Raw genomic sequence first — 27,377 nt, 5'->3', positions numbered from 1 at the left:
ATATGTATAAAATGGATAACTAATAAGAACCTGCTGTATAAAATAAAATAAAATTCAAAAAAACAAAAGTAAATTAAACCTTGTCAAAACCTAAAAAAATAAAATAAACAAAATAAAGAAAGAATAAAAATAGCTTTGAAACTGTGTTCCATAAACTCTACAGGATTTGAGCAAGCTTCCTTTTCTCAGAGCCTAAGTCAGCATAAACTTTTAAAGTAACAGTTTCTTCTCTACCAAAATCTGCATCTCCTTACTCAACATATGTTCAAATGAGTGTTGTGGTGTGCAGTATTCCACTAAACTTCCCATTTTTTTCTCTGAAAAAACCTTTAATTACATTCAACATGCAATTATTTGTTACTCTAGTAAAAGAATGGCTATGCCTTTGATTCCTTTCTTCTGTTTTCTATATTGCGTATAGTTGACAGAATATGGAAGGACAGATACTCACAGCGTCTAATTTTCCTTTGGTTTCTAAACCTTCACAGAGGTTAACAAAATGAAGTCATTGTATTTTATGATTTGAAAAAATCAAAATTATGGCAATATTTCAGCTATTTGCCTCACATTTGTGTAAATAATAAAATATTTATGCTTATCATTTCTCTTTATCATGGTTCATAATATATGGGAAATGTTATTAATACAGAGCTAAACACTAACAGTCTAGATATTGTGTAATTTTACCATTTCAAATAACAGCCTAAAGCTGTGCTATGGTCTCACAAATCTTCTTTACACTTTTTCTCCAGAGATCTTGGTTATTTGCCAAGTAAGATTAAATAGAATCCTGATATATCAACGGATTAGTGAGAAGAAATGATGTTTCAATAACTTTAAAAGAAATTGCTTTGAAGAGCAGTACTAACATTCACAGGAAAACATGGTACATAAATTTGGAGCTTGAAATCAGAAAAAGTGTATCTTGAATTAGCTACCTCAAATCCTTTGTTGTGTGAGTTATAAGGATAAATTGAGAGATGACGGATTGGCAGATGATTAGATAGATAGATAGATAGATAGATAGATAGATAGATAGATAGATAGATAATTTATATGTAGAAAGAAATTGTTTCCCTAACTGGACCACTAACTACCTGGGGGGGTCCTTGAACAAGTCATTTAAATACATTGCAATTAAATTTGGTTGACCAAATCTGTAGGGCTTTTAAAGCTCTAAAATATTACAATTCTATTAAAAATTGATTAGACTCTGAAAACAATAAGATAAAGCTGATTATAATCTTGATAAACAGATGTTTTCCTCTTCTTCATTAAAATTAGTATTTAAATGTGCAGTACTTGCTTTGTGTTGATAGTATTCTAAGAGTATTACATTAAAACGTATATCCCCATTTTACAGACGATCAAATTAAAGCATAGAGTTTAAGTGACTTGCTGAAGGTCACACTGTGGGACTGAGTTTTGAACCCAGTCAATCTAGATACAAAGTCTATACTCCTAAAAACGAATTGGCTGCCTCTTAGAGTCTCTTTACTGTCTGCCTGCTTTTCACACACATGGTGGTTATCCCAGTGTGAAGTACGGGATATATTGTCTTATTGGAGAAAATGCAGGCCTTGCATTTTAGCATTACTGAATAATCAAATGTATTCTATCACAATTTCTTTGGACTTATCAAGTTCTGCTGAAAAGCTTCAGTATTTTTCCAGGTCAAATGCTTACTTTTTGAGTCCTTTACTACTCTACATTGTTATATAAAGCTTTATATCTGTAATTCTAAAATACTATCAAACTCAATCCCCAGAACTCTAAGTAGAGGATAAGGTCTTTAAACACCCTAGAATTAGTGAAGGCATCTTTATTATCAATTTAGCAGATGTAAGCAAAGAATTTTTTTTGCAATTTCAGAAATAAAATTGCAGGTAATTTTGACTTTCAAACATGGAAGGCAAATACTCCATATTCATAATACTCAATAAGAAGTGACAATTGCCTTGAGAGAAACAGAGTGCTATAGTACAAGGTAGAAGGGAAAGATTACAACCAAACTGGGGGGAAGAGGCTTGTACTATGGCCAGCCTGTATGGAATATATAAACTTTGCATTGACCTAAGAATGGAGCAGGTTTGAACATATAAGGGGAGTTTACAAAGGAAAATTCAAGTGGCAAATTGATGTGAACAAATGCACCAAGGTGGGAAAGTATGAAGCATTTACTGGTATAACTAAACACTTTAAGTACAGATAAATAGTTAAAAGGAATGGAGGAGCTCATTGGGTAGGTCCAGATCCCTGCTGCCAAGATAAAAAGCTGGAATTTATTAAAATAGGTTTTGGAACATCTGGTTAACAGTTTCAGAGGAATTCTGATTTAGAGAAATTAATCTGGCAGTGATTTGTAGGATACATTTTAGAAGTAGCAGACTCTAGAAGCAAGAGAGTTCCATTAACAAATGGTTAGAAATAAAAGGACTAAAATTGGAAAGTGACCATGGTAACAGAGATAAGTGTCAAAAATACTTAAGAAAAAAAAAGGAAGTATTTGGGAAATGACCGAATGAGGCAAAAAAGAAAAAGGTGCTGGAAGGTGGTTTGATGAAATAAGGTCTGATGAATAAAGTCTTAGGACGCTAGAGAAAAATAGAGGACTTTGAAAGAGAAACAGATGTGGTAGCACATTCTCAGTTCTATGTTACATACACTGAGAAGAGTCAGAAGGAGTTTTTTAAGTAAACATCTAGTGAGTACTTAGAAAAGCACAACCAATGCAGAGGAGGGAAGAGAGAAAAGACAACATAGATCAGGAGTCATCCTCATAGAGGTGATGGTTAAAGGCATATGACCGATGATCTGATACAGGTGAAGAGTTAGAAAGAGAAAAGTGCCACTGAGAGACCCTTGAGAAGACTACATTTTGGGGAAAATAAGATAATTATTAAGCACATATATCTGCAAAACAATACTGTACTGGTATATTATACTCATGTCACAGATGTGAAACTAAGAGCTTGACTGAGATCTGATAGCCAGCAAGGGAAAGGAAGAGGAAGGGGAATCAATAAGCATCATAAAATAAATATTTAAACTGATAGAAGGAAAAACCTCTCTAGAACAATGCAATGGGAGTCAGAAGTGCAAAGAATTTAAGCAAGGAGGTCGGTAAATTGTGTTAAATGCTTTCAAAGGAAGAAGGCAAGGAAAGGCTGTTGAAGTTCATAATCAATGGGCCCTTTCAGAAAGAGGTTATTATAGAGATGGGAGCAAGATCCAGATTCTAGTGAGAAGGTCAAGAGGAGTTGAGGGAGTATGTAGAAAGTATCCTTTCAATAAGGTCACCAGTAAAGGGAATAGAAAATATATGTCCCTGGTTTGAATGAGTAGTAGGATGGAGTGAAGATGTATTATGGTTTAGGGTAGAACTTAGTTGAGCAGTTTTGTAAGCTCAAGGGGACAATCTAGAAATCAAAGACATAAAACACAAATGTAATAGTCAATGAACAAATAGCTGAAAGAGTACAGGCATAGCTCAGAGATTGTGGGTTTGGTTCCAGACCACTGCAATAAAGCGAATATCACAATAAAGCAAGTCACACAAATTTTTGGTTTCCTGGTGCATTTAAAAGTTATGTTTACATTATGCTGTAGTCTTTTAAGTGTGCAATAGCATTGTGTCTAAAAAAATATACATACCTTAGGTAAAAAATACTTGCTAATAAATGCTAACCATTATCTGAGCATACAGTAAGTCATAATCTTTTGATGGTGAAGGGTCTTGCCTCAGTGTTGATCCCTGCTGACTGTGGGAATTTCATAAAATAAGCAACAGTAAAGTTTACCCCATCGATTGACTCTTCCTTTCACAAATTATTTCTCTGTAGCATGCAATGTTGTTAGATAGTATTTTATCCATAGGACTTCTTTCAAAATTGGAGTCAATCCTCTCAAATCCTGCCACTGCTATATCAACTAAATTTATGTGATATTCTAAATCCTTTGTTGTCATTTCCCAGTTTTCACAGACTCTTCACCAGGAGTAGATTCCATCTCAATAAACTATTTCCTTTGCTCATTCATAAGAAGCAACTCCACATCTGTTAAAGGTTTGTTATGAGATTGCAGCAATTCAGTCACATCTTCAGGCTCTATCTCTAATTCTAGTTCTCTTGCTATTTCCACCACATCTGCAGTTACATCCTACACTGAAGTCGTGAACCTCCCAAAGTCATCCTTGAAGGTTGGAATCAACTTCTTCCAAATTCCTATTAATGTTGATATTATGACCTCTTCCCATGAATCATGAATGTTCTTAATCGCATCTAGAAGGGTGAATCCTTTCCAGAAAGTTTTCAATTAACTTTGCCCAGATCCATCAGAGGAATCACTGTCTATGGCAGCTATAGCCTAATGAAATGGGTTTCTTAAAGAATAAGAATTGAAAGTCAAAATTACTCCTTGAGCCATGGGCTGCAGAATGGATGTTGTGTTAGCAGGCATGAAAACAACATAATCTTGTTGTACATCTGCATTAGAGCACTAAGGTGACCAGGTTCACCTTAGTGAGTCTCAACAGTGGGCTTAAAACATTCAGTAAACCATGTTGTAAACAGATTTGCTATCATCCAGGCTCTGTTGTTCCATTTATAGTGCACAGGTGGAGTAGATGTAGCACAATTCTTAAGGGCCCTGGGATTTTCAGAATGGTAAATTAGCATTGGCTTCAACTTAAAGTCACCAGTTTCCTTAGCTCCTAACAAGAGAGTCAGCCTATCATTTGAAGCTTTGAAAGTCAGGCATTGACTTCTCCTCTCTAACTATGAAAGTCTTGAGATGGCATTTTCTTCCAATATAAGGCTGTTTCATCTACATTGAAAATCTGTGTTTTAGTGTAGCCAACTTCAATAATTATCTTAGCTAGATTTCTGGATAATTTGCAGCTTGTACATCAGCACTTGCTGCTTCACCTTGCAGGTTTATGTTATAGAGACAACTTCTTTCCTTAAACCTAATAAACCAACCTCTTCTAGCTTTAGAAGCATTCTTCTGCAGCTTTCTCACCTCTCTCAGCCTTCATAGAATTGAAGAGAGTTAGGGCCTTGCACTAGATTAGGCTTGGGTTTAAGAGAATTTTGTAGCTGGTTTGATCTTCTATCCAGACCACTCAAACTTTCTCCATATCAGCAATAAGGCTGTTTTGCTTTCTTAACATTCATGGGTTCACTGGAGTAGCACTTTTAATTTCCTTCAAGAACTTGCCATTTGCATTCACAACTTGGCTGTTTGGCACAAGAGGCCTAGCTTTAGGCCTATCTCGATTTTCAACACGCCTTCCTCACTAAGCTTAATCATTTCTAGCCTTTGATTTAAAGTGAGAGATGTAGGACTTTTTCTTTCACTTGAACACTTAGAGATCATTGTAGGATTATTAATTGGTCTCAGGGAATAGGGAGGCCCAAGGAAAAGAAGAGAGACAGGGGAACAGCCGGATGGTGTAGAAGTGAGGACACACACAACATTTATTGATTAGGTTCACTGTTTTATATGGGCGTGGTTCGTGGTGCACCTAACTACAATAGTTAACATCGAAGATCACTGATCACAGATGAGCACAACAAATATAATAATAATTTAAAAGTTTTGAAATAGTGTGGAATTACCAAAATGACACAGAGACATGAAGTAAGCAAATGCTGTGGGAAAAATGATGCCAATAGACTTACTCGACTCAGAGTTGCCACAAACCTTCAATTTGTAAAATGCACAATATCTGCAAATCTCAGTAGATCAAGGGGTAATAAAAGCAAAAAAAAAGTATGCTTAGAGTCAGAAAAGAGCTGGCTGAGGGCAAAAGGGTGAATGCTATCCCACAGTGAGAGGAAAGGAGACATTGTTTTCTCTGAGACAAGAGGAAGGAAGAGGCCCTGAGAAACACACATATTAACGTAGAGATTGAGGGAGGTTAAGAGTTCATGATTGAGAGAGTTTAGATTTTATGCATTGCCTCAATCTTCAATTTCTTGAGAAGAGTCCATAACTTTTGGAAAATATTCAGTTAAAAATGAGACAAGTGAACAAATAGAGGTAAAAGGATTGTTAGATCTTTGTGGACTTGCAGAGGGTCAATAACATGGATTTGTAGCGGGACCAGATGACCTCAGCTTATTACTTTTTTAGTGATTCTCTAGGTCTTAGGAGCAGAGGTAGATGAGGAAGGGTAAGTTTACCCAGGAACTAATATTTATAAAAAGAGAATGGGGTCAGTCAGGCAAGGACAGAGAACCTAGGGTGCTCAGCTAGGTGCTCACTGACATGGCAGGGTCTTGGACAGGGGTTGGGAGGAGGGAAGCAATTTCTGCAGGGAGTTATTCTGTGAGAGTATGGAGTAGCTAAGGAATGATAACCATCAATGAAGGATAAAAAGTGACTTCCATAGGATTGAAATAGGAGGGGTTAAAAAATTAAAAGGTGTGTTCAGAGAGGCAGATTTCAGAGTTCAACCCCTTGGATCTGAAGTGTTTTTAAATGATTTTGAAATCCAAAATGAGAACATGTATATGGGGAGCCAAAATTAATTGAAGGACACTTAAGATTTTGATTGAATGATTAATATCAGCAACAACAAGAAAGATGTATTACCCAGCCTTATTAACTATTTATAATGTACCAAGTGCTGTGCCAAGTGCTTCAGTTCTATTAACTCAGTTCATCTTCACCTACTTACTGTGTGGTAGGTAATATTTGCAGCCATTGGGCTGATTATATTTCCCCCAATAAAATTGATGGAATTGATTGGTCTGACATTGCAGAGACACAACCTTAAAAAGACAATTTTAGCTAACTCAACTATAATCAAGGTTTTTAATTTTCTAGGTACCCTGAAAACTTAAGGTCTGCACAGGAATATGTAAATAGTTCATGGGGGGACATTACAGAGCAGTTAACTTAGAACAGAACATGCTACACAGCACTGTCTGTGGCTGTAGATATTATTTAAGACACCATCTCTGGACTGTTTGAGAGAGCTAACTGACATTGCAAATACAAAAAAAAAAAATTCTCCCTAGGAACATCCATCTTCAGAAAATACAGGAATTTTTTGAGCAATATTTTTTTAAGCTTTTGTTACTTTTCAACTAAAAGTAAAACTTATTTGAGTCATTTTTATGGTTAAGTATATAATTAATTGTAGCCATTTATAATATATTTCTCACATATTTGTAGGAATTATCACCAACTCTAAGATGAAACTCAATACATGTATTTAAGTTAAATGCATTAGTTCCCTATTAGTACATAGATAAGTGAACAGGCACTCTAATTGTTAAAAATGCATCCTTAACATTCTTAAGCACCTGGTTACATTATGATAGGATAATTGCAGCAATTTCTGTTCCTCATTTCATTAGACTATTCAGCACTATAATACCTTATACAGTTATTTCCATGGAGTTCCAAAACTCCAATCAGGTGAGGGTCATGGCTAGTCCGTAATTACCATCTGCTTAGCTTTGTTAGTGTTTCTCTTTATTACTCGGTAGGTCAATGATACTGTTCTTGATAGGAAGCCAGCAAGACCAAAAGTAATAAAACAGCTCAGACCAAGTGAGGCTCTGCTACTCCAACTGATGGACAGTTAATTACCTGAGTATAAAACAGTGAGAGCACTGGGAGAAATAGAGAACTCTGTGATATTGTAGATATCCAAGTACAATATTATTTGGTGGTTTTTCAATGAGCTACACTGTTCAGTTAGAAAACATGATCATATCCTGTGGCAGAAGAGGATATAATTTTGAGAAAAATAGAACATTTGGTTTTCTAACAATCTCAAAGTATCCTTGAATAACTCAGGGGTTAATCTGAGTATAATTTATAGTCAGCCCTTGGTATCCAAGGTTTCTCCACATCAGAGGATTCAACCAACCATGGGTTGTGTAGTATTGTAGTAGTTACTGTTGAGAAATATCTGCATATAATTGGACCCAAGCAGTTCAAGTCCATGTTGTTCAAGGGTCAACTGTACCTGGATGAGCATTCCAAATCTAAGTTATTAGATCAATTTCTCCTCTTTAGCAGCACAGTAGACTTATCTGGGAACTTTATACAATATCAAAGATCTGACCGCACTCCTGGCCAATTAAATCTAAACCTGCAGAGAGTGGCACCCAAGCATGGAAATGTATTTTTTAAAGTTGCCTCAGGTGCTGCTAATGTGCTACAAAGGTTGAAAACCTCTATTCAAAAATAATCATTGCTAGTATAGATTCATTTGTGAACAACTAGAACTTTCTTTTTCAGTTTCAGTTCACATTGCTTATACAGAAAGACTTGTGTGGTTCACACATTAACCACTGATTTTAATGAAACTTTTCAAATTAAAAATTAATTATTCTTTTTAAAACTTAACACCTGACTTCTTAGTTTCTATAGAGAAAGTTTGAATATGAGAACCAAAAATATTTATTCCTAGTAAAAAGGTTTGGATCTTGGCCAACTGTCCTTCTAAACCTGTGAATAGCATACAGGATTTATGTTTATCCATAGGGTTATATGATTCATTCTATCATTTTAATTAGGTAAGCAGCTGTAAACAATTAGATATAAAGTTCTATGGTACTTATGATACTTATGTAACTATCATTAGATACTTATTGCCTATAAACATTTTACAGCATTTAATATTTTTCATATTTAAATAGGCTATAGATCTTTTCATAGAGAAACCACTTCTATATGTTTCTAGAGTTCATATTAAAATAATTTATAATTAGGTGACAAAAGACAATTGGTAGTTTCATGACCAGTTCATCTCTTTACGAATAGTGCTAAGAGCCCTAACTTCTCTTCACTATGCCTTTCAGAAAGGATGTATATGCCTCTGTCTTAAATGGCCAGTGTTCCTTCCTTGTATCTGTTTGATCACCTATAAGAAACATATAGACTAATCTAGATATAGTTTTACAGAAAGTGTGAAATAAAATGCTCTTTATTAATTTTAAAACCTCTAACAACTTGGCTTTATGTTTCCAGTTTGAGATTTTTGAGTACTATTTTTTTAATTTAAAATGTCTCAAAAATATTTGCTGTAGTCTCATTAAACTCCACACATTGTTTTCAAAAGATATTCTTTTCTTTTTGTTTTTTTTCAACTAGGACCCCTACTATGGCTGGTGGCCTATTTTCTATTGACAGAAACTACTTTGAAGAGATAGGAACTTACGATGCAGGAATGGATATCTGGGGTGGAGAGAATCTTGAAATGTCTTTTAGGGTAATTGCATTTTACTTTATTTTTTGACTCTGAACATACTATGCTGTAACATGCACATATAGACTCAGTAATTTACTGTCAAATATTTTTTGTAAAGTGATAGAAATTACTGATCAGTTGGTCATTTTAATACTTGTTTAGGAACTCTGCTAGAGTCTTTTTGCATGCAATATTTACTGTTAAATGGGAAATTAGAGGCAATTTTTAAGTTTTCAAAATAATTCTTTTATACATAATTCAAAGACACTAGGGCTTTTCTAAAAAGACGGGCTTTATTTTTTAATAAAGCATTATCCTATGAAATCACTTTGTGTTTTTGAACTGAAACTTGGAAGTGTTTATGATATCTGAATTTGCAAGTGCTGCTTGAGGTTATTCTCAAATACCTTTAAGAATAACCTGTGGTCAAAGGAATTCTGGGTAATTCAAGTAACATGACTGTTTTCACAATCATAGACATTATTGTTTGATAAATCAGTTTTAATAATGCAAATGCACTTATTAAATGGCCTTCCAAGTAAACAAAAATTAAGAATTAATCCCTCGTATAACCAATACTAGGAAGCATATGAATAATTTTAATATATTATTACATTCAAAAATTTTAAATACAGATAAATGTTCCTTCTTACTAAGAAATAATAAGGGATAGCATACTGTTTTTTTCTTCAAACCACATTCAGTATCATTTAAAAAATGAGTTAAATTAATAATACTGTTGTTTTTTCTTTCCTATAATTTAACCTGAATGATTTGAAACACTGTATCGTTTTGCTGGCATTATTTGCACAACAAAATTATTAGAGTTTAGATATATTAATCTATGAAGTTCAAGAGTTATACCTTTTAATTTCTTATTTAGAAAGTAAACTTTGTTTTTCACAAATATAAATATGTTTGATGTTGTGTAAGCAAATGTCAAAATTTGAGAATAAGAATTACTTTGAATTTATATAATGTGGAATTTAATGGATCTTGGATAATCTGACTTATTTTAGAAGGACTAGGATGTCCTTGTTATACAACTTTTTGCCTATAAATCTTCCTAATAGTCCAATGTCTGAGAAGAAGATCATCAGTTAATGAAATTTTATTCTTCCCATATTTGCTTATATACTCATAGTCGGATGGAGCTTGCTCCACAAGACTTAGTAGCATACCTAGGAATGTCTTCTTGTTATGAAGTACAGAATACATCTTTGCACAATCTTTGGGACATTTGGGGACCCAACTTTTTTACTCAATGTAGTTCTCAAAGTGCAGAATATAAGAGCTGACAGTTTAAAAGGAAGAAGAGAAAAGAAAGAAGGGAAGGAGGTAGGGAGGAGGGAAGAAAGGAAAGATAGTATACTCAAGACCTGAAAAATAATTTTCTCTTACCCTTAGATTTAATGAAGAGAGCATTTACACATTCATTAACCAATATTCCTTGGATGCTGTGCTGGAAATTCATAAGGAAAAAAATTAACATAGCAATACTACTCTTACCTAGTGATCCTATTACCCATCTTTTTTTCCTTCTTTCCTAACATTCTTATTCACCTCTTTCCTGCTCACCTGTTAAGCTTGATTCTCTGCCAGTAGACTCCCCTTACTTTCATCACAGAACTCCCAGATTAGATGGATGCTCTTCATCTAACTGATTGAAAGATGTGTCAGGGAGGAATGTATTAGGAAGGAATTTAGTGGAATAATATGATATGCCAGGAGAACATGATCAGGAAATACAACAGAGATATTAAGGTATCAGAAAGGAAGATTTGAAAATATGGTATGTGATGCAGATACCAGGTGAACAGAGTGAATGCAACTAGAGGCCATAAGAATGATCAGATCACTAAATAATAACACAGGAGGTTTTCTGTGATTGGTTGTTTGAGATTATTAAGAGATAAAGTACTCCTAAGTGATTGGTCTTTGATTTAGTTTCCGTATGCTATCAATAGAAACAAAATGTATATTTTGCTTTTTATTAGACTCTTGATTCATGTTTTACTTTACTTTTCTTTCTATGACATGAATATGTGTTAGCTTAATAGTTGGTACCCTGGCTGAGGAAGACATTGAGTGAGAGAAAACGCTGGAACAGTACATTAGCAAAGGGATGACACTCTCCTTTAGATTAATTTCATAACAAGATGTGTGACTTCAGGAAATGAGAATATGTTGGAGATTTATAATCAGAAGATCTATGTCTAATATCCAGCTTAATTATTATACAACAAACATATATTGAACATGTAGTATGTCCTTTACACTTTCCGGATCCTGAGATTGCCAAAGTGAAGAAGGCCTGATGCTTTTACTCTCAGGGAAGCACATCTCAAAGAAGAGGTACATAGGTATCAGTGACAGTAAAATGTGATCATTTTTTTTGTAGATTTATGTATGAGGTTTTCTTGTCTCCATCATGTTAGTATAGGCAAATTACTTAACCTCAACTGTGAAAAGGTGATTATAATAATAGTAAAGTTATAGTTGTCTTATAGCTCTGGTCTATGTAGATTTGAGGATGAAAAACATAGAAATATTAAATTCCTGCAAAAAACTAGTACTCTGGCTGGCCTTATGGGAGTTTAAGCCAATTCAAAAGAATACACTTTGGGGGATTTATTTATAACAGTATCACTTGATCTTTGATGCCCAGAGTATTGTAAGTACTGACAGACCTTGAATATCTGATGAAAACTGTAGACCCCCCAAGAAAGATGCATCCGTCTCCTACACACAATAGGTTTGAACACAGTTTCAAAGTGTTGAAAAATCCCTTGAAGTCTCTGGATAAAAATTCTTGGCATAAAATAATAGTGACTTCTAATATTTATAGAGCTAGTAAGTAGAATAGTTGAAAATTGAACCCCAGCATTCTGAGACCAGTGGCCGTGCTGCTAATTACTGTACCACTACCTCCCCTATAAAGGTCCATCCCTCCCTAACATGACAGCCCTGACAGCTGATGGTGTTATCAGGAGAGAGGGGAGAAGCTAACATGCAAATGCGATCTTCCTGAACAATGCCGAGACGGTTGTCTCATCTAGTGACTTATCTTCTTCTTATACGCTTTAGCCTCTTACGGGTAATACATGTCCAATAGCAGTGAGAATATGTACAAGTAGATCCTAATGCTCCTGAAAACTTAGTCTCAGATACTGTTCTCCACTCCTTTACACAACAATCATCAAAATAACATAAATTCCAAGATGTAAATGTAAATTTTAACTGATATTATTGATTTCCTACTCAATAGGTACAGGGCATACAGTTGTGAACAAAATAGACAAAACCATGTGTCCTTACGGAACTTATATTTTAGTGAAGGAGAAGACAATAAACAAGAGAAGCAAAATACATTAATATATTAGTAATAGGGCTTCCCTGGTAGCGCAGTGGTTAAGAATCCGCCTGCCAATGCAGGGGATATGGGTTCCAGCCCTGGTCCAGGAAGATCCCATATGCCACAGAGCAACTAAGCCCGTGCACCACAACTACTGAGCCTGCGCTCTAGAGCCTGCATGCCGCAACTAATGAAGCCCGTGCGCCTAGAGCCTGTGCTCCGCAACAAGAGAAGCCACCACAATGAGAAGCCCGCGTACCACAACAATGAGTAGCCCCCACTTGCCGCAACTAGAGAAAACCCGCGCGCAGCAACAAAGACCCACTGCAGCCAAAAATAAATAAATAAATAAATTATATATATATATACTGGTGATAAGTGTTAAAGAGAAAAAACTAAGGAAGAGAAGAGGAATATGAAATGGTAGATCTTGCAAATTGTTAGGGGTTGAAATTTTATACAGGAAGAACTCAGAAATGAATATTCATATAAAATAGTTTATGACAAAATTAACCCAGTATAGTATGAATTTATCATCAAAGGTATCATCTATCTTTAGAAGTCCAATGCACTATCCATTGCACACAGAGCCACTCATCTGTCTTTGAATAATATCCATGATGTTATCAGTACCACCCAATAAGCATCACCACCTGAAATCCTTGCCTTGCATGAGGCAATAGCACAAGAGCATTATTTCCAAAAGAGCACAATATGTGAGATAATCTGTCACTGTAGAACCAACTGAGGTCATTAAAAAGAGTCAGAAGACAGCAAAAGACTCAGAAGAGTGTCCCACTGCCCTGAAGCATAGACTAGTGGTTACAAGAATGGTCTGGGAACGAGGCAGCCTGGGTTCAAGACCTAGCTCTAGCACTTATTAGCTGTGTGAGTTTGGGTAAGGTAGCATGTCTCCTAAGCTCTAGTATGTTTGCATCTAGGCCTTAACCATAGATAATCAAATGAGAGAATGTTCATGAAAAGCCCTTTAAAGCCAGAATATGCAATACATATATAAAATACTGCTGCTCTAAGTGTTAGTCAGTATGTGGTTCTAAATCTCTCCTGACCAGAAAGAGATTAAATTTTAGAAAAAAACAAACAACAACAACAACAACAAAAAAAAACCTTTCTGTTTAGACTGCTGCAACATCCTCTGAGATAACCACTGACATTCTAAGAACTTACAGTGTAAAATGTTTACCTACACTCATAAAATGGCTTAAATAAAACAACTGAGTTTAAAAAAAAGACAGGAAAGTGTCATCTAGAGTTGGTGTAACAGGTACTGAATTTATACATACACACACACAGACAAACCTAAGTCAATTTTTTAAACGGACAAAATATATATGGAAAAAGAGTTTCAAGACATCAGACAGTAAGTCATAAATGATGATGGTCTCTGAGAGATGGGAAACAAACAAGGAGGGCCCTTGAATTTCCTTGGCTTACTGCCTTGAGATAGTGTCTAGACTTCAGCAACATGAAGGGAGACTTAGCCAGATCCCAGTGGACTCCATGAGTTGAGGAAATGGACCTGAGTGTCTGGAGAGCTCAAGGCAGCTAGAATTTAGTGGACAGAGTAATGGAGAGGAGAGAGCTGCACAGACAGAGAACTCATGAAATATGGAATACTGAACAGTGCACATGTGTGAGAAGATGACCCAAGTTTGAGGAAAAAGCTCATAAATCTTAGAGGTCTCACTGCCCCAGTGCTCACTTAGGACCAGCAATAATGCCTGTACCCTCCAACCACACTGATTTGTGGAGCATGGTGTAGAGTAAATATTGGGAAACTACATAATATGCTTTGACATAGGCCATGCAACAGAAAGAAGTCAAAAGTAAGAGTAATAGTATTTTGGACTGAATGAAAATTAACATAAAGCATATCAAAGTTTGTGGTGCCACTAAAAGCAATACTTAGGGGGAATTTATAGCACTAAATGTCTATATTAAAAGAAGAAAATATAAACGATCTAAAATCAATGACTTCAGCTTCTTCCTTTAGGGACTGGAAAAAAAGGAGGAGAGTAAATCCAAAGTATGTAAGAAAGGAAATAATAGAGATTAAAGCAGAAATTATGAAATATAAAAGAGGAAAAGTTTAGATAAAAGTGAGTAAACCAAAAGCTGTTACCTTGAGAAGATCAGTAAAACTGATAAATTTCTGACCACACTTAATAGGAAAAATAGAAGATACAAATTACCAACATTGGAAATGATAACAGTCACGTCATTATGGATTCTACAATTCTGTAAAGGATTAGAAAATTATATTATTTACAGTGTTATGTCAATAAACTTGGCAACTTTGATAAAATAGATCATTTCCTTAAACAACAAAGACTATCAAAGAAGAAGAAATAAATCACAAGAAGAAATAAATCAACCCAATAATCATATATTCAGCAATAAATAAATAAATAAATTCGTAGTTTAAAAATCCTTTTCACAGAGGAAACTCCATTGCCAGATGACCACACTGGTGGATTCTACCACATGCTTTGGGTGGAAATGAGAACAGTTCTGTACAAAGTTTTAGAAAATTGAAGAGGAGATAACACCTCCTGACTCATTTTATGAGGTAAGCATTTTCAAAGAGCAAAGCTTGAAAGAGACATTACAAGAATTGAAAACTACACACCAATGTCCCTCGTGAATATAGATCCAAAAATTCTAAATAAAACTTTAGTAAATCAATCTTCTCAATATGTAAAATGAATGTACATCATAACTAAGTGAAGTTCATCCCAGGAAAGCAAGGCTGGTTTAATATACAAAAATCAGTCAACTTAATTCACCAAATTAACAAACCAAAAAAATAAAAATCAAACAACCATCAGAACAGATGCCAAAAAGTATTTGATGAAACCCAAATTCTATTCCTGATTAAAAAATAAAAAGGAAGCGAGAAAAAGCCCTGAGCAAACTAATTATAACAGGGAACTTCCTCAACCTGATAAAGGGCTTTTGTAAAAGTCCTACATCATATTTAATGTTGAAAGACTGAATGCTTTCCCCATAAGATCAGGAAAAGATAAGGGCATTGGCATTTACCTCTTCTACTTAACGTTACGGTGGAGGTTGTAGGCAGTGGAATAAGGCAAGAAGAATAAACAAAACATTAGAAAGGAGAAAGTAAGCTGGTCATTACAGATGACATGATTGTCTAGAAAACTCAACAGAATGTATTAAAAAAAAGCTACTAAAACAAACATGACCTTATGTTTGCAGGATACAGGAATACTATAGTTGTTGTATTTTTATATACTGTAACAAACAATCAAAATTAAAATAAAAAGTAATTTAAAATAGAATAAAAAATATGAAATAGTGATAAATCTGACAAAAGATATGCAAAGACCTTTACTCTGAATACCACAATATATTGCTGAGGGAAATTAAAGAGGAACTACAAAAATAGAGAGATATATACATTTATGATTTGGAAGACTCCATATGCTATTAAGATGTCACGTGTATGGACAACTAATTTAAAAGAAATAGGCAAAGGCTATTTAGTGGAAACAGGATAGTATTTTTAATAAATAGTACTGAAACAACTGGATATCCATGTGGAAAAAGTATCTAAAATGCACACCTCACACTATATAAAAAGTTAACTTAAAAGTAAAACCTAAAATTATGAAATTCTAAAGAAAACATAGGAGAAAAATTTTTGTGACCTTTGATTAGGCAACCCATAAAGGTAGAAATCAATAAACTGGACTTCATCAAAATGAAAAAAAATTTGCTCTACAAAGCCACTGTTAAGAGATTGAATGGACAAGTCACTGACAGGAAGAAGTTGTTAGTAAATAATATATCTGATAATGGAATTGTACCCAAAAAAAAAAAAAAAAAAGACCCAAAGGAAAAATAGCTCAATGATTTGAAGAGACACTTTACTAAGGAAGGTATATAGATGGCGAATAACCACATGAGAAAATCTTTAACATTATTTTTTATTAGAGAAATGAAATTAAAATAATGAGATAGCACTACACATGTATCAGAATGGCTAAAATTTAAAAAGACCATGTTGGTGAGGATGTAGAAGAGCACATACAATTGAGGTGGGAATGGTAAAATGGTACAATAACTCTGGAAAATAATTTTACTATTTCTTAAACAGCTCCTAGGTATTTCCCCAAGGGAAAGGAAATCATGTCCATACAAAGAGATGTACAGTAATTTTCATAGTAGCCTTATTTGGAATAGCCAAAATCCAGAAACCATGCAAATCTCCATCAAAGGTGAATAAACTATGATTTATCCATACATGGAATTCTAGTCAGAAAAGTGAGTGAACTATTGATACACCCTAGAACATTGTGAATCTTGAAATAATTGCAAATGAATGAAACAAACCAGACAAAAGGATAACATACAATATGAGTCCATTTACATAAAATTTTAGAAAATGTAAACTAACCTGTGAATGGCAGGAAGCAGATAAATTGTCTAGGGTCTGGAGATTGGGGTGGGAGAGGAGAGCTGGAGGGAAGGATTACAAAGGATCATATGAAAACTTTGGGGGCTAACGGAGATATGCGTTATCTTTTTTTTTTTTTTTTAATTTTATTTATTTATTTATTTATGGCTGTGTATGTTCTTCGTTTCTCTGCAAGGGCTTTCTCTAGTTGCGGCAAGTGGGGGCCACTCTTCATTGCGGTGCGCGGGCCTCTCACTGTCGCGGCCTCTCTTGTTGCGGAGCACAGGCTCCAGACGCGCAGGCTCAGTAATTGTGGCTCACGGGCCCAGTTGCTCCGCGGCATGTGGGATCTTCCCAGACCAGGGCTCGAACCCGTGTCCCCTGAATTGGCAGGCAGATTCTCAACCACTGCGCCACCAGGGAAGCCCCATGCGTTATCTTGATTGTGGGGATGGCCTCACGGATTTCACATATGCCAAAACTTATCAAATGGTACAATTTAAATATATGCAGTCCAATGTATATTAATTATACTTCAGTAAAGCTATCAAGTATTAACACACACACACACACACACACACACACACACACACACACACACGCATCTTCCAAAGAGAAACAAATGAAGGAAAATTATAATTGATGGTAACTAGTCAGCTGTAGACCTCTATAGTTTAGGGGAGATTCTCATTATTCTCATTATATCTTAGCCTGGTTTCTTTTAAATACACTTGATATGATTCTAACAATCTACTTCTCAGGACAGCTATGTGGATTAAATAAGACAATACTTATTGAATTTTTTATAAACTGTACCATACTGTGGACATTTTAATTTTATTATTATCACTACCCTTAAAAAATAAGCTGTTTTGTCAACAACCAATAGTTTAATTAACAGGGTGGAATTACTTTTAATGCCCCAATTTTCTTTCTTTCCAAGTCACTATGTAAGCAGCAATATATTTATCTGAAGAACATAACCAAGTGAAATGTTTCATGATGTGAAATCCATTTATTTCCAAATTGCACAAGCAATGAAGTAGAAAAGAAATGAGAGTTGACATAATAAATAATGGAAAAATGAAAGGCAGAAGTTTTCATTGAACAGTATAGCATGGTAAATGAGGTGAAAATATTTGGGGATTGTGGTACCCAGGCTTTTGAAAGTATTAAAAGAAAGTAAAGAATTTTCTAGAAATGTCCATGCAGTTCTAATTTTGACAAATGAAAATGTCAGTCATAATAATTTGTTAAATAGAATCAATTTTGACAAAAGTCTAGTTGAATTATTTCTGTTAGCACTCTTTGCTTTTTATTTAAACTTAATTCATGCAAATCTGAGCATACTGGATTGTCTATCAGTATATAAAACTTGACTGTTTTTGTTTTATTTGGCTGGTCATAGAAATCAGACTATAATAGAAATCTTTTAGTTAAGTTAACTTAATCTAACTAAGTTCATGTGTTATCCACGATTTTGGTGGAGATGGTTTTGTGAAATAGTTTGATTTAAATATAATAAAGTACTCTCAATATTAACGTAGAGATTTCTTAGCCTCTTTTTCCCCCCAGATTTATTGAGGTATAACTGACAAAAATTGTATATATTTGAGGTTTACAACATGATGTTATACATATGTGATGTGGGAAATGATTACCACAATCAAGCTAATTAACACGTTCATTACCTCAGATAGTTATCTTAAGATCTACTCTCAGCAAATTTCAGGTATATAATACAGCATTATTAACTATAGTCACCATACTGTACATTAGATCTCAGAATTTATTCATCTTATAACTGAAAGTTTGTACCTTATTAGCCTCTTTTTTTAAAAAGTCTAAGAGGTCATAAACTTAGACATAAAAGTCCAAGAGATCATGTTCATGTACAGCCTCCATAAAGAATATAAACCAATATCAATGATTTAGTCCAGCAAACTACTCTAAGGTTACCTATCTGGTGCAGGATAAACCTTAAACACATTGCAGATGGCTTAAAATTTTTGCTTCTGTGCTTACAATTAGATTTTCTGGCATGTGGGCCAACACTCTAACTTAAACAGTTGTTTAAGCATCTCTCTTTATTCAGTCTCCTTATCCTTTGTTTAATTGATATTATCGAATAAAATATTTCTAGATAAGGGATAGCTGAGACTTTGTTTCTAGGGACTATGTTACATCTATTATATATTTTTAGAACACTGGGTCAGTAGGATCATATAATGGTATTTAATTAAGGTGTCTATAGAGAACTCTATTTTTCCAAAATAAATGGGTTAGAATTTTATTTTGAATGTTAAGTACAATACATACCTGATTTCCCGTGTTCCCTTAGAAAGCACAAGTTAACGACAGGAAAATTAGATATTAATCAAACTTTAGGATAGTGTTAGAAAATGTTAGCAGAACTTGTTTTGCTTTTAAAATTATAATAGCCTAAGGCTTGGTAATTTTCATAACTATACCTCTTCACTTGAACTTTCTAGTTCACTGAAGCAGAGTATGAGAACAGACTTACACTGGATAGTCATCTATGTGATGTTTCACCTCGTAAACATACACTACATGGAGACATACTTAGTTTTAGAAATATAAGGCATTGTAGGAGACTTAGGTACACTAGAACTTGTTATTAATTTCCGGTTCCCTTTTACGGTCACTTAGTTATCTCTTAAAGTGATTTTTTTGAAGAATATTCTTTGGGGTTGTTAGTACCACTCACAGTTTAGTACCTTCTTGAACCAATAACATTCATTGCTTCTTTTTCATGACCTCATAAAGTCTTATGAGTGTTTCTCTGAAAATGTAAACATATACTATATATGTCAACCTGCAAATATACTCATCTAATGTCCAACTTATTCTGTCTGCTCTCTGTTTATTTTATCCATTTATCTGTCTATCAATCATCTATCGATCTACCTATCTATCTAAATTTATGTGTATGTGGGTCTGAGTGCAAATAATTAAATATTCATGAAGACTCAGAATTCAAGTCTCGTAGTTATTGTAAAGGATATAATGTGACAATAAATATATGGATTTTAAAGTTTACAACTTAAATGATCTCTATTGCAAATGAGTGGTGAGAGATACTCACCAGACATCCTGAAGGAGTTGGGACTCAGATAATTAGGAGAATTAGTGAACTATGAAACTCTGAAGATAGATAGAAATGAAATGCATAAAATGAGAAAGAAATGGAATGAAAATGATATAAAAACAGTTATCTGTAAAATCTACATTTTTATTTCCATTAATATATAAACCAGAGTTGAGTGATATTTTTACAGGGTTTATTCAGAAGTACTCATTGGGAATAAATTTTACTGCAAGATCACTCTAAATTTTTCTTCTGCCTTCTTGAATTAAACCATTAAATGGAAATAAAGATACAGGAAAGAGGAACTATTGATTTCTGAACTATGATAGAAACATTTTTGATGATGTTATTCTTTAACAAATGCAGGTACATTTCAGAGATACTAAGAGGAATTTCCCTGTATATAGCAATAGCAATAAGCCAGATGTACCTAGCTTTTTTACTGAGTTTTAGCACATTAAGAAACCAACAATCTTTATTAGAGACAAATATCTGAAATGTCACTTTTGGGAAACACACTACAATTCTTTGACTGTTTTCTGATCCTTCTCTGCTAATGTGCTGATATCCCATGTATATTCACGTTAACTATAAAAATCTTTATGATCCTTCTGATGCTGAATATGAAAGACTTCAATTTAACTGTTTGAATTTATGGTGATAAAAAGTGCTTTTTGAAGAATTTAATGTGCTCAGAATTATTGCAAAGAAAAATTTGACACTTTCTGCCATGGCCATATTTTACTAAAGCTTCCCATTAAGTGTACTTAATCATACAAAATGGCGCTAAGAATTAAGTCAATTATCCTGCTGATTTACATTTAAAGTGTGCCTAAAATATTCTGATAATGAAATGTTTAACTTTCTTTTTGTATCTAAATATGTGCTCAGTGAATTAACTTTGAACTATTTATTTTACAAATTAAGGTTCCATTTTTTTTTCTTAATGGAACAGGAAAGTTAAAGCAAATAACTTCCAAAAATATTTCTAGTTTTGAAATTTTAAGGATCATTTATATATCTTGGGTTTGGTGAAATGAAATAAACCTGCCATTAAATTCAAACAAAGTTTGCAAGTAAATTTAGTTTGGAGAATTCACTAATTAACTCAGAAATATTTGTTAGTAGTTGGACATACAGACATGTAGAAGATCAGTCCCTGGTCTGATAGAACTTGTGGTAGAGGAAGATGATAGACAATAAATGAGTAAGCAGAAAAATAGTCTGTTAAATTCAGATCAAGATGAGTGCCTTGAAGAAAGTAAAATGAGAGGTAGAGCATTGCATTACCTTAGAGTGGTCAGGGAAGACCATTCTAAGGAAGCGTTTTAGCTGAGACCAGACTGACAGGAAGAATCCAGCTGTGCAAGGCTTTGCAAAGAGAACATTCAATATAGAGCATAATGCAAGACAGAGTATTACAACTCTCATTCCAAGTCTGTAGGAGCACAAATATCCTAATGCTTTGGGGGAGGGAAAGCTTTCTTATTCAACAGTTCAGAACAATTTATTCTCTCAGAACAATATTTGCTGAACAAACTAAACTCCTCTAGGAGTTTATTTTTTGAAGAGGCTTTACATTTGAATAGCGCTTTATAGAATTCTTTTACACATATTATCGTAATGGATCTCAGTAGCTTTTCTCCCCCCATATATTTGGTTTTAACTTTAATGCATTTGTAATGTTTGCATTATACTTCAGATTACCTCTCTATAGCAGTCAGGTATCAATCTACCCTCATCTTATCCATCAATCAATATAAATAATTATATACCTAGACCTGCACTAGACACTCTGGATGGTATATCTGCAAGGTATACCATCTCCAAATTGTTTGAGAGTTTGGAGAGTATAATGGCATCTAGGATCATTTCAAGTTGCAAACATAAAACTCATTAAGTTCAAAGAAGGGAGAGATTTCTGTGATCTAAGATAACCAGGGAAGAATTTATAAATGAAAAATTCAGGAGTCTTGCCTTATAGACAGCAGGGCAGAAGAGGAACAGGGGCCAGAAATCAGTGAAATCTCAGATCTTTACTCTTGTGATCCTACTTTGTGCTTTGAGCCATTCCTATGTTTAGGTTAGAATGTCTGGTTCCCCTGCCTTTTGTTTTCCCTCTTGAGAATAAAATATCAGTAAGCCATTAAATATGTATTTTGCCAAACTAGACTTCACGTGACAGAGTTAATGAAGTATCCATTAAAAACTCCAGAAATTGAACCTATTATTTTTTTTATATACCTATATTTGACCCCTTGAAGATTTCTAGGACAAAATTCCAAAACTGTTGTTTCTATATATGTTCATTCAATTAGGAAACCTAGTGTACCTTGCTAACCAAAATGAACACATTCAAAATCAAATTCGTGTACTTTTTATTAAAGAGCCAAATTTAAATCTCTATGGTAACTACTGCAGTAAATGTACAACATCTTAAGCTATGATTATACTGTCACTCTTAGTGATGTCTGTCTTAAGTACATGACTACCAGTCGTTTCACTGTTGTTCTAGTCAACCAGAAATGTAGTTTAAAAAGGAAACCTATGATGAGATTTATTTAAATAAGACTGAATGATTTCAGCAATAACTGATTCTAGATGCCAGGAATGATTCTTTTGAGGGTGCGAGATAATGTGGAGGGAAGACTTTGATCCAACTGTTCAGAATTTGAGTATTATGTACCAATGAAATTGAATTTTAAGTGCCATTGAAAACGTAGTTGGAGTTTTTAAATAGATTTTTAAATCACTCTTAAAAATATATCTATGTTGAAAAATTTCACTATATCTGCAAAAATTCAAACTTGATGAATTAAAAATTCTTAAAATATTTTATTACCGAACAACCACTGGTTTACACTGAAAAGACTCTAAAATTGAAATCAAAATTTGGTGTAACCTTCCTCTATCGCCACCATCATGTGCCTGGATACTAAAACATGTTTCTACATGAGCTCCTCCATTGTCAAAGATTTGACTACACTTTTCTACTCATTTTTATTATTTCATAGTTCAAAGATATGCAGTCTTGATCTTATATATTTTCTTTATTTTAATTGGTCAACCAAAATTTTATTTGTTTTATTTTAATCTTTTTATTGAAGTATAGTTGATTTACAATGTTGTGCCCATCTCTGCTGTACAGCAAAGTGACTCAGCTATACACATTAGACATTCTTTTTTTTATATTCTTTTCCACTATGGTTTATCATAGGATATTGAATATAGTTCTCTGTGCTATACAGTAGGACCTTGTTTTATTTATGTTTTTAAATTCTGTATTTTAATTGGTCAACCAACTTTATATTCTATATTTTTATTTGGGTTTGAGAAATCATCTTAATCTCTGGAATTCCTGAATTAAGATAGAAATCTATAAATAAATTGTTTAAGGGTAAAATGTCCCACACTAACCCTGTAATGATGAATGGTAATTAGACCTGATGAAAGACTAGTGCTCCTTGATCATTTCCCTGGCCCTGCAAGAGAAGACCCCAGGAACTACAAGCTTTCTTTTCATTTTGGGGGGACAGAATGGAAACTTGACTCTTTAAGGTCATGGAAAGTTGAAGGTGTACCTGAGGAAGTTGGAAGTGTGTTACAGAGTGGAGGCAAAGTATAAGGCAGGTGACAGATTTGAGAGTTAGCTTTACAGAATTGATAGCTTAATGAGCATATGAGAATGGATGTTTGCCAAGAAAGAAAATACAGAGGGCGGAATAGCAAGGCATGTCCTTAGGTAGCACCTACATTTAGGGGTGGGAGAAAAAAAGAGAAAGCAAACGCTAGGACAAAGCTGTCAGGGAAGAACAAATATATATATCAGAAGAACTTAGAATGTTATGGTGATTGTCAACAGTGTCAAATGCTGCAGAGAAGTGAGAAAGAATAATGAGAGCTCATAAAAAGTTTCATGTGTAGTTTCAGATGATAGAATCGAGGTACTAGAATATAAGATGTTAAGAAAATTGAATTGTAAAGATAATGTAGAGAAAAGCCAGACTTTTTAAGAAGTTTCTCAGCAAACAGGAAAGAAAATGCATGGTAACTTAAGGGGTAAATATGATCAAAGTAATTATTTTATGTTTGCTATTCTTTTATTTTATCATAGGAGATAAAGTAAATGTAAGATGATAGAAAGGATTTAAAAATCTAGAAGGTACTGAAGAAGAAAGAGAAAGGAACAACTGATGAGATAAATATCTACAGATGTTGGAAGAATATTCTAGATATAATAAAGTACACCTGTGTAATACTTTTTAGTTTACAACACAATTTTATGCTCACTATTTCACTATGTTCTTACCAGAGCACTGTGGGTGAGTCGTTGTTATTGTCTTATTCTATAATTAAAGGTTTTGAGTTGCAAAGAAACTAAGTCATGTGGCTGGAAGTTGTAAGGGCTGAGCATCAAACCCACACCTTCTGCTTCTAGTCTACAATTCCTCTATTTGAGTTTAAGGTCCTAAAGGCAGGATATTTAACTTTGGAGAGTTGACTCTCTTTCTTAAAATGGAGAGAAGGAGCTAAGGCTATATGAGATATTTCAAGGTGGAAATGAATAGAAAGTTGGAGCATCTGTTTCTGAGCTCAAGAAAAGTGGAAAGCGGAAGATTATCTACAGAGAGGATGGGATTGATATTGGGAGCTTGATGAGAGGAGACAGTTTTGGATTAAAGGCAGCTTCTTCAGCAAGCATCTGAATGAGCAATGATGTTCTCTATGAAACAATCTTTAAATGTCCTAAGGATGACATCTTGCAATTTTAATGAAACAGAGAAGAGGAAATTATCTTCCCTGTGCTTTGAGCATTATATCTGGAGAAATAAACCATGCACTGCCTTCTCCTGGTTTGTGAAGCAAAGTAACATTCTACGTGTTGCTATTTCATGGTTCCTCCTTTACTCTTCTTCTAAAGTGTAATGTAACCTACATTGACTACTACCAATTTGTTTTTAAAAAACTAAAAACTGTCAAAGTAGAGTATAACTTCCCTTCATAGTGAGTTTTGTGGGTATTTGTAATGAGCGCCTGAGGTGATATCAATGTGGGTATTTTTATGTGTTTCACATTTATCTCACTAAACATTTTACAGCAAAAAAAAGATACCTGTAAGATGATTTTTGGAAGGGAATCATAGTGTTCCATAGATGGCATCCTAGTTTTATAGGTGTTTCCAAGGGAAATTCTTTATCTGAAGCAAAATGTATAGCTTTGTATGAAAATGTCTCAGGTCCTTGATAAAAAAACAAAATGTCTCCAGCTGATTAAAAACCAAGAAAAGAAAATTCTGTCCATGAAGGGATTATGGTTGAAGTGAGTACCTCTTAAGACAGTCCTTTTCTTGTAGGCATGAGAGACAGTTCTTCAACTGTCAAGTGCAAACTGATGACTAGACATTAATATGCTCAGTCCTAACACTCACAACACCTAGACTGGCCTGTGAGCTACTTGAAGACAGAGAGCCGTGTTTTATTGTCCTTTCTCTATGCCCCAGAGCCCCGCATGGTGCTTGACACAAAGTCAATGGCTAGTAAATATTTGCTCGGTAGATGCCAGCCAAGTTCTGAGGGAAAATGCTTGAGAGGAGAGAGGTCATTCCCTCTCCTCAAATTTATCACGGGCCTTCGATTTGAAAAGCACTTGACAGCTTTGCAAGTTATACAGGAAGTTTCATTTAAACTAAAATGTTATAGCTGCAATCAGGGGAGGTGGATGGTTTAAAGATGGAGAAATTGAGTCACTGAAGGATAACTCTTTGGGAGGTACCAGGTTTTCTTTTCCTACCCCATCCAAGTTCTTTTTAAGTATCTCTGGCGTTCGTAAAGAGCACGAGATGTTGTCACGCACTGTAGCTGGATACCCAGGTGGTCTACTGGTATTCAGAGGGGACCGTTCTGGCGTGAATTCTAGGGCAGCATCACACAGCTGTCATGCGCTGCTCTGTGGCTGCAAGCGGCAGATGTTACAGATGCCTGACAGGCGGTCAGATCGTCAGACACAGGAGGACACCAGTGTAAAATGCAAAATATCTGACCCAAATTTCATTTAATAATCACAGACCCTTTCCATCTAGTTCTCAAAAATCTCATCTATATACAATTTTTCATCGCTTAAATGTATTTGTAGGATTAATTATACAATGAGGAAAGCACAAATTCCAATCATTCTAGATTTTTCTTAGTCACTAGTCCCCTTAAAAGCACTAACAATATTCCAAAACCTCCAGTATTATCAAACTTTAAGATTATTGATTGTTGAAAGATGAAAAAATGTCACTGTATTGCATATTATCTGTGTTCTTTTTTCATGAATTATCTGCCTGTGACCATCTATGCTAATAAGAAAGCAATACTTTATTGTAAACATGAAAAACTAGGCCCTAATTTTCTTAAGCAGAACCACTTTATCTTACATCGTCGTTTCAATATCCGGTAGGCTACTCGATGGTCTTCATTTTCACATGTCATTTAAGCAGCAGATGGGAGATTTGCCATAACACAGTCAGGACTATGTGTTGCTCTGTTGATCTAAAGGGGAACTGGGAAATTCTGCAATACCAGCCGTCCTAATAAGATGTGGAATAACGACAGGTAACAATTCTCCTGATGCCAGGAAACACAGTGGCCATAATGTGTGGTAATTCTGAAGGTCAGAATGCTCCAAGGCTAAGAAAGTTGTTGAGAGGCAAGAAGTTAATAGTGGAATTTATATATTAAAACGTTGGCCTGTGTACATTTAAAGGTATTTCCACTATTCTTTTTTTTTATTATTAATTTATTTTTGGCTGTGTTGGGTCTTCGTTTCTGTGCGAGGGCTTTCTCTAGTTGTGGCAAGCGGGGGCCACTCTTCATCGCGGTGCGCGGGCCTCTCACTGTCGCGGCCTCTCTTGTCGCGGAGCACAGGCTCCAGACGCGCAGGCTCAGTAGTTGTGGCTCACGGGCCTAGTTGCTCCGCAGCATGTGGGATCTTCCCAGACCAGGGCTCGAACCCGTGTCCCCTGCATTGGCAGGCAGATTCTCAACCACTGCGCCACCAGGGAAGACGCATCCACTGTTCATTTTAACTGCTGAGAATGGGTGTTTGTGTTTGAGAGGAGTGGGAGAAGAGGTTAAAAGGACTCCGTCTGTGACCACAACTACCTCACTGTACTTGTGATGCACACTGGTTCATACACAGACTGCCTCAGTTCCTTTTCAGAACAATTCCTCCACTTCGTTACATCCAGTATGAGCACACCTTTTCGTGCTTCTGCTCT

The 27,377-nt window shown here is 34.8% G+C and overlaps 1 protein-coding gene and 1 long non-coding RNA gene across 8 annotated transcripts in view; one reads left to right on the top strand and one right to left on the bottom strand.

Moving 5' to 3' along the window:
* The window catches only part of LOC309630481, a 600,204-nt gene that overhangs the window by 166,938 nt on the left and 405,889 nt on the right, over positions 1 to 27,377 (bottom strand). The gene's annotated exons all lie outside the window — the stretch shown is intronic.
* GALNT13 (polypeptide N-acetylgalactosaminyltransferase 13) overlaps positions 1 to 27,377 on the top strand; it is a 545,878-nt gene that overhangs the window by 327,003 nt on the left and 191,498 nt on the right. For all 7 annotated transcript variants that reach the window (XM_082395756.1, XM_082395754.1, XM_082395758.1 and 4 more), the window contains one exon: positions 9,115 to 9,232. In XM_082395756.1, coding sequence (XP_082251882.1) covers positions 9,115 to 9,232 — 118 coding nt within the window. The remainder of the gene's footprint in view (positions 1 to 9,114; positions 9,233 to 27,377) is intronic.

This window comes from Balaenoptera borealis (genome assembly GCF_965194805.1).
Source record: "Balaenoptera borealis genome assembly, chromosome: 6".
NCBI classification, from domain to species: domain Eukaryota; kingdom Metazoa; phylum Chordata; class Mammalia; order Artiodactyla; family Balaenopteridae; genus Balaenoptera; species Balaenoptera borealis.
Note: the sequence above shows the minus strand (reverse complement) of the source record. Positions and strands in the feature narration are given on the sequence as shown.